The sequence below is a fragment of the Citrus sinensis genome, chromosome 7 (assembly GCF_022201045.2).
Source record: "Citrus sinensis cultivar Valencia sweet orange chromosome 7, DVS_A1.0, whole genome shotgun sequence".
Taxonomy (NCBI): Eukaryota; Viridiplantae; Streptophyta; class Magnoliopsida; order Sapindales; family Rutaceae; genus Citrus; species Citrus sinensis.
In genome coordinates this window covers 3329366-3343002 of record NC_068562.1, presented here as the reverse complement: position 1 = coordinate 3343002, position 13637 = coordinate 3329366, and the positions used below count along the sequence as shown (strand labels likewise).

Here is a 13637-nt window from a genome sequence, read left to right as displayed (position 1 = left end):
AATTATTCAACCTCATCCTTCTATCTACATTTTTTTTTCCTTTCTTCACGGTAAAATCATTTTTTTTTTCTAAAAATTTAATCTATTCTCGCAATTCAAGGGAATTCTTTTAATTTGATGATGGAAAATACTTTAATTAAAATTGGATAAGGTAAGCTGATATTCTCTATATATTGAATTGGCCGTTTTACTGGAATAAATTATATATTACCATTTTTCTGCTTGTGGTTTTATTTAAAAATGAGACTTATGTTTTGTGCCCTAAATCGATCTCAAGCCTACTCTCTCTTTAATTCATAATTCTTCATCTATTCATCTAAACCTAGGTATTGGGGTAGTTTTCTTGAAGTTTACCCACAGCCCATGGTAAGAAATCTCCATTGATTATAATAATGACCCCTACATTAACGAAACTTGTTCTATTTATTTTCTCTATTATGAAATTTTAAAGACTTTTTAAACAATTTTACAATCAATTCTTCATTGATTTTGCTTGTTGAGTTTTTTTTTTTTTTTTTTTTAGGATGCTTGCTGAGTTTTTTCTTTGAACATTGGTACCTGGGTTTTCTCACAGGAGCAAATTTGAAATTGAGTACTATTAATTCAAAGAGGAACCTAGTCAAGAAAGCTGTTTATCCATTATCTTCTTGATTATTTTTTTTAATATACGATTTTAGTTCCATTGATATATTAATGGCATGAAAAATATTTATTTTATTAAGATGTTTTCAGTTCACATAATATGTATGTGTATATATATATATATATATATATATATATATATATATAAAGCAATCTAGATTAATTTCTTTGGATTTTTTTTCTTTTTATCTTGCTGAATTTACTAATTTTTTTGCTAAACTATGTATAATGTATTATTAGTTCTTTTCCAAACATGATGAATTCATTTAATATTTTGCAGGGCGCTAGAGCTAGAAGAAGAATTGTTCTGAGGGCCACGGCTTTCGCATCAAGGATAGAAAATTATAATTTTAGTTTTTAAAGTAACAAATTTTTTTCTCTTTCTCTTCACTTGCCGAGTTGTTGTGTCAAAATAATAGAACTTAAGAAGCTTGATTGGTTGTCTATTCAAAATTCAAGTTATACAATTTTTGTTCCAATGTATCAAATGCAATTTTGTCATGTGAATGAAATAGAGAATAAATTTGAGAAGCATGAAATCAACTACAAAAAAAATTAATCGTATTTTTGTGTCATTTAAAAACGAAAAACTTTCAAGATATAATATTTTAATGATATATTCAGAAATGACGTTTTAAGTTATTACAACAATTTAAGTTTGGCGATAAAATGTAAATTGACATTATTACCTTAGTTATTAAAGCAGATTAATGAACACCGTTGAAGCAATTATTAATGGCTTATATCTCTTGCCATATAATCTATTTAATAGCCGTCAATTTTGTGCCATTAAAAGGGTACGATTTTCCACCGCTCCTGGATCAACGGCATACGAATCTTTGCCATCTTAACCATTTAACGGCACGTTTTGATTGCCGTTATAAGCTCTTTTTGCCATTAAAAGGGTACGATTTTGGCTCTTGCTAATTTACATTTATTATAACTTATAGTTCAACTAAAACAATGTAAAAAACATTCATTGATCACCTCTCTTGTTATTGTTTCATGTTTTAGCTGTATTGTAAATTACAACAAATATAACTTAAGAAAACTCAATAGATATATGATTGAAACAACTATATTAAATGTTGCATACTTTGAATAAAGTAAAGAGAAATTATCCACTAATCACCTAGTTTTTCAAACATTATAAAAAAATATAAATATTTTTATTTTTTTATTTTTTTTAACAATAATCCATCTGAAGTTTACAAGATATATCACTTTTCTACTATGTCATAACCCCCTCAAAAAATTACTAATGTAAGACAACTAAAATTATCATTTGAACTAAATCTTATTACTATTAATGCTATTGTTGTTATTACTGGTCTTTTTGATCATCATCACAAATTAGTTTCTCCCCCCAACTTTTTGCAGACTTACAAAACACAACAATCTCTCTTGATTAAAAATTTCAAAATTAAAAAAAGAACAATTAGTTATGCAAAAATGGCAACTAGATTGGTTCTTCACCTATGTGATTCCATTCCAACTTGACCTCTGAAGTTTATTTAGCAGAACCGACTAGTGACACTTTTTAACGCTGACGAAGCCGCCGCTACTTCTTCAAACCGCTCATTTGTTGTATCAACACCTGCTCCACCATGTTCTCATCTTTGCTTACCTCTAACATTCTAGTCTTAACCCTACTTATAATTACAATTGTTATTTTAACTTATGAGATGAGGATGTATGAGTGAAATGGTGAACCGTTCTTGAGCTCATCTTTTACGTGAAAAGATTTAAGATTTTTAATGTGCAGATGGTGATATTTCGATTTTTGATGAAGAATGAGTTGAGTTGTTTAAGAGTTGAAAAACAATCAGTTACAATCCAAAGAAAACAAGAAAATTAGAAGCTTGGAATATTGAATAATAAGTCTTGAAAGTAAATTAATCAATTAATTGATCATTCCATCATAATCAATGTTTGATAGTGCTTTTATTTCACAAATTAATATAGTAAATTAAAATGCTCCTTTAGTTTCCTCTTGTGGAGAGAGAAATTGAATTGCTAGTTGGTATACTATATATGATGTAAGGTGGTTACGTAGGATGAGAAAGATACTTTCCAGAAGTTATAATTTGGGCTATAGATATCTATTTTAGGCATTTAATATATAGTTTGAAAGCTTGCGACAAGAAGAATCAAACTAGAATAACCCTAGTCGTTTAGCTTATGGTCAAGTCAGAAATTTCACTTTTTTCTTAGTTATTTTTCTATTTTTCTCATTACTTTTAGGATTTTTATCTTTCTTTTAGGTATGGCATTTTGGTTTAATTTATTTTTTTTCTTATTTAGATTAGGAAAATTTAGTCATAAAATCATATTTTAGCTTTGCCTACTAGGGTTAGTATAAAAAGGGCTTAAAAATTTTGTTCATTTAGACTTCTCCAATAAGATTATCATTATTTAGAAACTTATTTTCTTTAATCTATCAACCTTTTACATTTTCGTATTGTCAATTTAGTATCAGAGTAAGTTGTTCGTCATCGTGGTATGACCAAACAATCAAAGGAACGTCTATTCTGAAGGCGATGATCAAAGAATGTAGGCACGGGCTATGAAGCATGTCAATAGATGGCCAGAAAAGTAGCCTTCCAAGCCATTGAGGAAGCTTGTAACTTGAGAATGGTGTTAATAAGGTAAGCGATTGAGGGTCTTAAGCTTTTTGTGGACAATATGAACAAGAAGAGAGATCAACGGTAAGAAGCTATATCATGAAGAAGTATTTCAACGAATTAATCGTAAAGAACAACCTCAAAATTATTAACTATGGGGAGATGCATTAAGGATATAATCATGAAGTAATGCTTTAGGGTGCCAATCGCAATGCGTTGCCTTAGTATCTAAGGCCTACGAGACTAATGTCTGTGTGTATGTGTGACGCCTTAGTAAGCGACTCGGGTGAATTCTTTTCCAAGTAAGGGGGATTGATGTAAGATGATTGAGTAGGATGAATAAGATATCTTCTAGAGGTTATATATTGGGTCATATGTGTCTATTTTAGGCATATAATATATCATTTCGAATCTTGCAATGAGAGGATTCAAACCAAAGCCAATTAATTTTTTAACCCTTTGGTCGAGCTAAAAATTCTACTTCTTTTCTAGTCATTCTACAGTTCTAAGTTATTTTTCTATTTTTTAATTTAGGGATTTTTATCTCTTTTTTTTTTAGGAATTGGATGTGGGTGTTATTTGTTTTGTTTTACTTATTTAGATTATGAGAATTTAATTATAAAATAATATTATTTGATTTACCTATTTTGATAAATTCGTAATATTTAAGGTTAGTATAAAAGGAGTTCAAAACCTTAATTTTATTCATTTAGACTTTTTCAATAAAATTATCATTATTTAGAAACTTAGTTTTTCTAACCTATCTTTCTTTTACATTTCTACATCATCAATATATCCATATCACAAGTTGATCAATGATTCAATTAAGTAAATTTAACAAGACGGGTTGGTGCTCATGAGATCATATCGTTTGCAAAAGAATTATTAAAGCATAGACTTTATTATAATTGTCACCAACTGAAAACATGAGAATCTCAACCAAGAAAGAAAAACCAAAGTGGAAACAACAGTTAAGCTCTAGCTTTTAACAATTGCATCAAACAAACTCTAGCTTTTAACAATTTCATCAAACACAATGCATACAAAGAATGTTCATGGAAAAGGTTTTGAAAATAAACGTTGTTAGTATTAATACTTATTCAATGAATAAGGAAACAAAATTACCAATCAGATTTTCCCTGAGTTTAAAATGAAGAAATTAAAGAAAACGAAAGCGGACCCCGATGACGGTGATGCCAAAAGAAAACGTGTTTTTGTAATTTTGTGGGAAAAATGAGGAAACACGCAACTAAAGATACCAATATTTCGATTCATTTATTGATGAATGCCCTCGATATCTCCTTTAATTTCTTCTCAGATACTTATCATCACCTTGGCAGTTTTGCACAGAATTGCCGGCGCTGAGACCCATGTACCTATAATCGCGGACATAACCTGGAGTCCTCAATTAATATATACCTACGGCAACGGTATCTGCGCATCGCACATGGATTGATTCATTCCTTACTCAAGACATTAATTTGTATTACTTTACAAGCATTTAATGTCACAATTCGCTTCTATATGCTTCTCTCTTAAAATTTGTGAAAATTTTGTGATTATCCCATAATTTTATTATATCATCAATCTCTTTCATTGTATGGATTGCATTGCACATTTAGTTTACACGGTATTTAATTCTCAAATCTCGATTGGCAATCTTTTGGTGCACGAAAAACCATTTGCTTGAAAATTGAAAATGGGATTGAGATCGAGCACGAAAGCCACATTAAAAACTAAAAATATCTCCGTTTGAGCTTCAATCCTTCATTTTATGTGTCTCAAACTCAGACGTTGAAGGAGGAGTGGACGGTAGTGGTTAGCTTAATTAGCTGGATTTCAGATTTCTTGTTTTATATAAATATATATATAGATATAGTACAATCTCTCACCTTCCAACACGCGGTGTGGACAGTCAGCATCACTATCTTTATTAAAACGGGCTTTCTAGGCTTCCACTGAGTTTATATAATTAATTTTGTCACGAAAACATACTTATAATTAACGGTAATTCTCGTGGCACTATGTTGTGGGACGTATTCTCAAAAATATGTTTATACCAATATATGAAGTCATCTTTCTTTTTACTTACATTCTTTCAGATTGTAATCTTTTAACTTATCCTCAGTCTTGTTCTTATCAAATAAAACTTGAATGTGCTTTGTAAATTAAAAAAAAGAAATAAATCATAGCGACTAACAATAAACAAATTCATTCTCATACTAGAGAAAAATTTATGCACTTGGTATCGTAGTTCATGTGTCATTATAGCGCAACCCTCGTACTGAGTTGCCACCTTCGAGTTTGAAACCCTGAACATATTGCCGGTCATAAGTCGAACGAAGATGAGGAGGACGTTAAGTCATCATGCCCCTTATACCCTAGGCGACACACGTGCTACAGTGGCCGGGACAAAGGGTTATGATCCTGCAAGGGTGAGCTAACTCCAAGAACCCGTTCTCAGTTTAGATTGTAGGCTACAACTCACCTATATAAAGTCGGAATGGCTAGTAATCACCAGTCAACCATATGGCGGTGAATTTGTTCCCAAACCTTGTACACATCGCCCATCACACTATGGGAGCTAGCCATGCTCGAAGTTGTTATCTTAACTGTAAGGGAGGTAATCAGTTGTATATTATAACAAAATTTATATCTAGTGTTGGAACTGATACGTACTCTTTAAAATATTTAGCCACATGTGTATTTATATTAATATATTGTTAAAATTTAATTAATTTTATATTTTTATCTAATAATAATTATTTTTTTAATACAATAACTATACTATCAATTATATCTTTATAAAAAATAATAAAAGATGAGGTCAGTAGTAAATTCAAGGAGAATATTACGTATCCTTTCTCTCTCTCAAATACTTTTATTCCCTTTTAAAAAACTAACAATATAGATATAGTTTTCCATAAGGGATATTATCATTTTTCCACCAAAGTTATTCTGACACATCATGTCAGTACCACGGTTTGGTAAAAATATCATTTTACCACCAAACGTTTAAATTATTAGTATTTTTCCACCATTACGTTAAAACTCAGTTAATAATTAACGGAAAATGCATAAAAAGTCAATTTTACCCCTAAATCGTAAAAGATGATTTTACCCTTTAAAAAGGAAGAACAACAAAAGATGATTTAATTATAAAATTACCCCCAAAAGACGACAAGATAATTTTATCCTTTAAAAAGGAAGAACAACAAAAGACGATTTAATTACAAAATTACTCCCAAAAGACGACACTGCTGCGAGAGTGAGAGAGATATGGGTCAGTAACAGTGAGCGAGAGAGGGCGGAAATGGAACAAGAAACGAGAGAGAGGGGGTTGATTTCGATTTCTAGGGCTTCCATGTCCAAATTGCTTGTCTTTTTTACAATTGTAAAACGCAACGTTTTGGCTTCGTGTGAGATGTCCAAAATATCCTTATGATGTCAACATAATTTTTATTTAGTTAACAAAATTATAAAAAAATACTAATAATTTAAATATTTAATTATAAAATAATATTTTTATTAAACCGTGATATTGATATGATGTGTCAAAATAATTTTAGTAAAAAAATGATAATATCCCTTCCCATAAAAACAAAATAAACAAGGAAAGAGATCAATCGGAAAGGGACAACGGAAGGGATGGGTCCCAGAGGATGGGCCACGGGCACTGACAGTTGGTTCTGAGCCAAAGTACCTTCGCAGGCATCGGATTCCAAAATTTGTCCTCGCCATGGCAATTGAAAACGACAATTCGTCGTGGCATGGACGGGACGCATTTCATGCAGGGACACCGCAAAATCTTATTATTTTCACTTTTTTTAGATGCATTTTTTTCCACTCCCATTTTCGTGAGAAATTATCAGGTTATACAGCCACCACCAACAAGTCATATAAAATTGGCGTGAATTAGCATTCTCACTAGAGTGTCTGTCACTTGGCTGTTGAGTTTTGATTTGAAATTTGGGGGGGCTGGGATTCATGTTGTTTCGATATTTTGTGAATTTGTCTTGCTCAAATGGGTCGGGTTGTTGTTTGGTTAGTGGAGAAGACAAAATTAGTTGGGTGGGCTACTGAAGTTTTGTAGGTTATACATCCGAGGTGGGCAGACCAGCTACAGTAGCTCATGATATGGTTCAAGAATATGAAAGGACCCGACCCGTGCCCGAAATAAGGAGCCTACAGCCGAAGCAATGTTCACGCATGGACCCTGGATGCTGGTTCAGCGGATACGGGGCTAGGTCTTTATTCCCTCGACATCCTAATCCAATTAGTTGGGTTGGCTGCTGAAAGTTTTGTAAGTTACAACGTCCATTCATATAATTTAGTACTTCATTCAGAAAATCTTGCTATACGATTACGATGTCGGTGCCTGTAGTAGTTTAAAAAAAGAAAGGATATCAAATTTGCTGCTCGTGCTTTCATTAAATTATTGCGTGGTTCAGGCTCCTGTGGTGTCAGTCGCTAATACTCTTAGAGTACATGCATAGTCTGCATATAGAAAGGTTACAGCCCAACTTCAGACAAAGTATGGGCTTCATGTTTAAAGCCCGGTACATAGGCCCAATAAAAGCCCACCCGGCAGCTGCTCTCAAAACGTATAGATAGACGAAAGGCGAAAGGAGAGCGCCAGACCCAGTGCCTGAACAGATAACAAAACAGAGGGAGGGGAAACAAGAAGACAAGCTCAGCTGCCTGAGAGTTGTATGTAATAAAACATTAAAAAGTTGAAAAGAAAAGAAAGGATGGTAGGCGGCGCTTGCTCTCTGCAACTGCAGCCAAGACTACTTTCTTCATTCGTGGGTAATCGCTTCATTCACTCAACTCAGCCTCTTAATCAACTCTTTGGCTACAACTCAGGTGAGTTGCCATCATATGTGTTTGTTTATTTATTTATTTTGTATAAATGGAGAATATCTTCCAGGAACAAAAGTTTTCAAGCAAACATAGCAGATTTGATAAAGTTTCTTAGGATGACCTGACGTCGAGATGCCAATTGAGTTAGGGGATAACAGGAGGCTAATTATCTTTCATCCAAATGCTTTAATATTAGAAGCTGAAGATATTGTTTATTTAATTAAATTCCATTATTTTTGGATTGATATTGCAGTTCACTGTAGTTTGTCTCCTTTGGGGACTTTATAACCTATGAATTAAATGGTGGTTCCCTTGTCTATATCGACATGCTGTTCTGAAATACCCATATCTTCAAAAATCAACTGGAAATTTGTTTGCTTAATTAGCAGCTTTCTTTTCTTTTCCTGGGTCAAGATCTGGAATCATGCTCTTTTTTTTTTTTTTTCTCTCCTGCTTCTCGCTGATTTCCACGCAGGAAAGAATCAAGTTTCAATGCAATTATCTAGAACATTTTCTGGCTTAGCTGACCTCTTATTCAATAGGAGGTATGCTTCATAATACTTTGTATGTTCGCCTGTGTGCTTTTTCTCTATATCCCACGCTATATCAAACCGCTTTCCCTTATTATAGTTGTGCATTATACATATAGACCCAGGATAAATATGCACTGAGAGTTTTCCTCTTGAAATTGAAAGAAATCTAGACGTGGAGCCGAACAGAAGACGTAAGAGACTAAGGCCTGGGAAGGTATCTCCGCATCGACCTGTTCCAGATCATATACCAAGGCCTCCCTATGTCAATTCTCAGAAACCAATTGGAATTGTAAGTGGACCTGAAGTGCATGACGAGAAGGGGATAGAGTGCATGAGAGTTTCAGGCAGATTGGCAGCACAGGTTCTTGAATATGCTGGGACTTTAGTTAAGGTAATATTGTGATTCTTTTTACCTTGTGTCTAACTTTGTTCTTCCTTTAAAACATTATTTCAATCGCCAACCAGATCAGATCATTATTTTGCTATGCTTTGTTTGGATAACTTCGGCAATCAGTAAATTTTAAACTGAGTGTTTTTTGTTTGCATTTTTCTTTTTTTTTTTAAGATTTTATAAATTGAGATTTTTTTCGTTTTTCTCTTATTGCCATTGTGAACATCCGTTATGGTCTTTGAACTGTATTCATAATACAACTATGTCTTCATAATCTGTCAGTTGATTTTTAAAAATTCTGGTAGCTACTGAATAGAGTTTTCAGAGATAAAGTGTAGATAGTACTGCATTACATAGGAGGTCCGCAATCTACTTCATCTGCACTTTGGGTTATTGCTTCCATTGCCAGCCAGGTATTACAACAGATGAAATTGACAAAGCAGTTCATCAAATGATTATTGATAATGGAGCATATCCCTCACCTCTTGGCTATGGTGGGTTTCCAAAGAGTGTCTGTACATCAGTGAATGAATGTATCTGCCACGGAATACCGGATTCCCGTGCACTTGAGGTTCTTTCTGTGTAAATTTTTCAAATTCTTAGTCCTATTGTGCTAAGTTAGCATTTTCTTAAATTAGTAGACATCGCTAATATGTGCTTCTGTTTGCAGGATGGTGATACTATAAATATTGATGTGACTGTTTATCTAAATGTAAGCATATTTCTACATGCAACTTTTTACCATACATAATTTGAATTAAATGAATCGACCCATGAGATTAATAAATGCTGCAACTTATGCACATTGTGCTGACATTTTATACGAGTTCTTTAACTGATTCAATGGCGCAATAGTGGTATCATAATTGATCATGCGGCAAAGCCATTGTTTTTGATAAGTTTCACTCTGCTCCTTCAGTAAGGAGCTTTGCTATATGATTAGTTTTTGAATTTTACATTATCTCTAAATTTCATGTTTTCCTGTGCTCGGATGTGTCCTGTCTTGTTATACAGCAAATGATAGAACCTGGGTTTTGGGGAGCTAGTGGGAGCTTACCCCTACCTCCTTGTAATGTGCTTCACTTAGCGTTATCCCTGTTGCGAGTAGATTTTCTTTGGTGATTTTTCTGTAACTTGTCTTGTTTGAGATTTGGTTACTAGTAATTTTTTTCTTATTGCTTAGGGTTATCATGGTGATACATCAGCGACTTTCTTTTGTGGAGATGTTGATGATGAAGCCAGAAATCTGGTGAAGGTAGTTTGCTGGAACTTCAAACTTCACAGAGTTCTATGTTTTCTCTTCATTTGTGTGATATAAAAATATGATGATATACATTATTTTCTTCACCGGTGAAGATGATTTGTTATTACCCATCGAGATTTTTAATAGTGTTAGATAAATGCTTTCAAATTAATTCTCAGTAATACACAAAATCATTCTGTTTCAAGTGCTTGGTTATTCATAGTTATTGTACTCGTGCGACTTTTGTCTATTGCCCAATTTTAGTTTAGATAAAGCTTAATTTGTTTAGGGCAGGCTTCTTCACCTTAATTATGCTTACAGGGATGAACATTGGGTACATGCTCTAGGTAACCAAAGATTGTCTACATAAAGCTATATCGGTATGTGCACCGGGAATGGAGTACAAGAAAATTGGCAAAACCATTCAGTAAGGCACCAGCTCTAGTATATTTTTTTCTATCATTTAATTTACTGAGAATAAAGATTCTATAAATTTCTACATTCTTAATGCCGTGGAGAAGAAATATATCCAGTGGCTATAGCTAGGTGGTTTGGAATTGCAAATGTCACTTTAAAAACTGTTAGCATTCTCATTTTATTGCTTAACTGTTGAAGGTATTATTAGCATTGTAGCTTTTATGGATATGGAATGCAACAAATCTCGATTTTCCGCTAATTACTATTGTTTTCTTTAGGGACCATGCAGATAGATATAATTATGGCGTTGTTCGACAATTCGTTGGCCATGGGATTGGACGTGTTTTCCATGCGGATCCTGTTGTTTTACACTATAGTAACTATCCTGAGCTTTATCGGTCCTCTATTTTGTTTTTGGTATAGACTATCATTGTCATCTGTGATTTCTGTTACTGGCTTGTTTGCAATGTTGTGTGTACTTTACCTTGGTGGGCAATGGTGTTGCTCTAGTATTCAGCCAGTGGTGCTGTATTTGCTAATGACGTGTTATGGTGTTTTTCCTAAACTGTACTGTATACATAGCAGTCATTGCTGTCTTGCTATTTTGATAAGCCAAATTTCATTAATCTTTATCTTCCTAAGGTTTTGTCTGATAACAGGCAGATTCCATCTTGTGTGGAATAGACAAAGACCACATGTTGTGGGGAACTTTTAGGGTATGTCTTTCGCAATTTTAGTGGAGGTTTATCATAAGTTTAGAATTCTATGGGAGGATTCTGATGAGGTTGAGAACCAGGTGGGATCCATATGCAGTTTAGCCAAACTTTTGGGGAGTTCAATGGAATTATCCTTTCTTTTCCTCTGTCCATTTCATTTCTAATGCTTTATTGATAGCCTTGTAGCATACAAGGCTTCCTGTATATGTGGAAACCTCTGTATGTTTGCAACAATGTATTTCTAGTTAAACCTGTCAAAGAACAAATATTGTGGATGTTTTGAAGCATCTTTGAGTTGATCAACCCGTCAAAGAGGGAATAGTGTTTCATGTTTTATCTGTCCTCTTTTTTCACCCTTATCTTTGGAGAATGACTTCATAAACATGCAATACTGTAAAAGGAACTTTTCTCTCTGCACATATGCATGCATTAAGTGTGAAAGTTCAGTGAATGCTGTTTAAGATGACGTACTTGTACCTTTCAGGGAACAATGATCATGGACGCATGGTGTTGAATCAAACTTTCACCATAGGTAATATAATCTTCTCATTCCAAGTAGCCAACTACAAAGTTGATTTAGTAAAATTAAATTAAGTATATATGTGCCTGCAAAATACTCCTATTTTTCAACAAGTGACAAATGGATGTTTTTCAGAACTCTTCAGGATGAATATTAAACTTAGTTTATAATGTTAAGATGACTTTTCACTTGAGAGGCAATATTTTAGAATAATGGTGATGTTACAGCTGTCTATGAGTGCCTACAGTAAATCTATTCCATTCATTACATTGAGAAGTGACAAGTAGAAACTATTAGGTGGTTTTCAGAAAAGTTAAAGATCTGATTACTTTAATTCTCAAGTTCACTGAACTGCAAAAATCATGCTTTTTGGAAAATCCAAAATGAATTCACTGCTGCATGGGTCTGCATACACACATCATTTATTGTGACTTCTGTGTCTCTCTCGTTGATGGTTTATGCATGTCAGATTGCTGCATCTATTTTGTGGCTTTGAGGTATATTTTCTACTTTGTGTGTGTTCTTTTAATTCAATGCCTAAATTTTTTTGTTATTTAGCATTATAGAATACTGATTCTTTTCATTGTACCTTAATAAACATTTGCAGAACCGATGCTGACAATAGGTAGCATAAATCCTGTTATGTGGGATGACAACTGGACAATTGTTACAGAAGACGGGAGCCTGTCAGCACAATTTGAGCACACTATTCTTATTACCAGGGACGGTGCTGAGATATTAACGCAGTGTTAAACATGGAATTCGTACCATTACATTAAATAGTTGCAGATCTGCCCATTCGGAGAATATACACCAATTGGATGTCATTGGATTGCCTCTTCCTAATCAAAATTTTGTTGTTGGTGGAGGCATTGCATTCTTGTTTTTATCATTGTTTCTTTTTCATCTTTTCTGTAAGTGCTACTTTTTAATCTTTGATTGGTGATTTTACAGACAATGAACATATAATTTTGCTTGTACTGAGAATCAATAATTCTTAAATGGTATTTGCATCGTTTGTCAATAATTAGACCAGGTTGCAAATGCCGTGGCCTCTCATGCGTTGTATTTACTTTCGTTCAACTTTCCAGTAGAATATATCCTCAGTGAGTCAATGTGCTTATGAGGTAATGAGCTTATAAAATCACAGATGGAATGTGGCGCTTTTATTACTCAACGCTGATTAGGATGTGATTGATCAAGTGAACAATATGTGTTCTCTCAAATCTTAAATTCATATTCCGTCAGACGTGCATGGCTAGGAGCAGCGTGGCCATTTGATCCGGGTGTTATTTCAGGTACAACGCTCTACCCCCGCCCTCCATTGGAAAAACGTAAATTTGCTGACCTTCCAAGTCCCAAGATTTCATATGCACACTGCTGCAGAACTACGAGGGTTCGAGATTGGTGAGCACCAGCTATGCCCAGCTCTTATTTTAAACTTTCTAAGCCTATGCAAATTTGTATAACAGAGTCAACCTCGTATTATTGGTGGTGGTTTTTATTAATTAGAATGACACATTGACTGGGGATGCATCATCAACTGACAAAGCAACAGTGAAGAATATGTAGTATCTTGTAAAGATTGGTGAAAGGCTGTTGAAAGAACCAGTTTCTAGAGTGAACCTTGCTACCGGAATTTTGGAACCAGTTAAAAATAGAGGCACTAATGAACAAGCTCTCGTGGG

At 33.8% G+C, this 13637-nt stretch overlaps 1 protein-coding gene across 3 annotated transcripts; it reads left to right on the top strand.

Annotated features, from left to right (window-relative positions):
- The first annotated feature begins 7886 nt into the window (after positions 1 to 7886).
- Positions 7887 to 12993, top strand: LOC102627789 (methionine aminopeptidase 1D, chloroplastic/mitochondrial). Of its 3 annotated transcripts, none has more exons than XM_052445086.1 (10): positions 7887 to 8132; positions 8605 to 8674; positions 8825 to 9053; positions 9463 to 9624; positions 9724 to 9765; positions 10237 to 10308; positions 10644 to 10723; positions 10992 to 11130; positions 11914 to 11961; positions 12557 to 12705. In XM_052445086.1, exons 1-9 carry the CDS (start codon positions 8018 to 8020, stop codon positions 11941 to 11943), a joined length of 939 nt encoding a protein of 312 aa, XP_052301046.1. In that variant the 5' UTR covers positions 7887 to 8017; the 3' UTR covers positions 11944 to 11961; positions 12557 to 12705. The 3 variants fall into 3 exon arrangements, with proteins under 3 accessions (XP_052301046.1, XP_052301045.1, XP_006466626.1); XM_052445085.1 differs by lacking the exon at positions 12557 to 12705 and adding an exon at positions 12419 to 12522 and having other exon boundaries at positions 10992 to 11089; XM_006466563.4 differs by having other exon boundaries at positions 7889 to 8132; positions 10992 to 11089; positions 12557 to 12993.
- The last annotated feature ends 644 nt before the right edge of the window (positions 12994 to 13637 follow it).

Excerpts from the sequence above, each read along its gene's own strand:
- LOC102627789 (XM_006466563.4), top strand. The coding sequence starts at position 8,018 with ATGGTAGGCGGCGCTTGCTCTCTGCAACTGCAGCCAAGACTACTTTCT. Across the intron at positions 9,625-9,723 it reads CGGATTCCCGTGCACTTGAG|GATGGTGATACTATAAATAT; the intron begins GTTCTTTCTGTG and ends TTCTGTTTGCAG. Across the intron at positions 10,724-10,991 it reads AAAATTGGCAAAACCATTCA|GGACCATGCAGATAGATATA; the intron begins GTAAGGCACCAG and ends TGTTTTCTTTAG.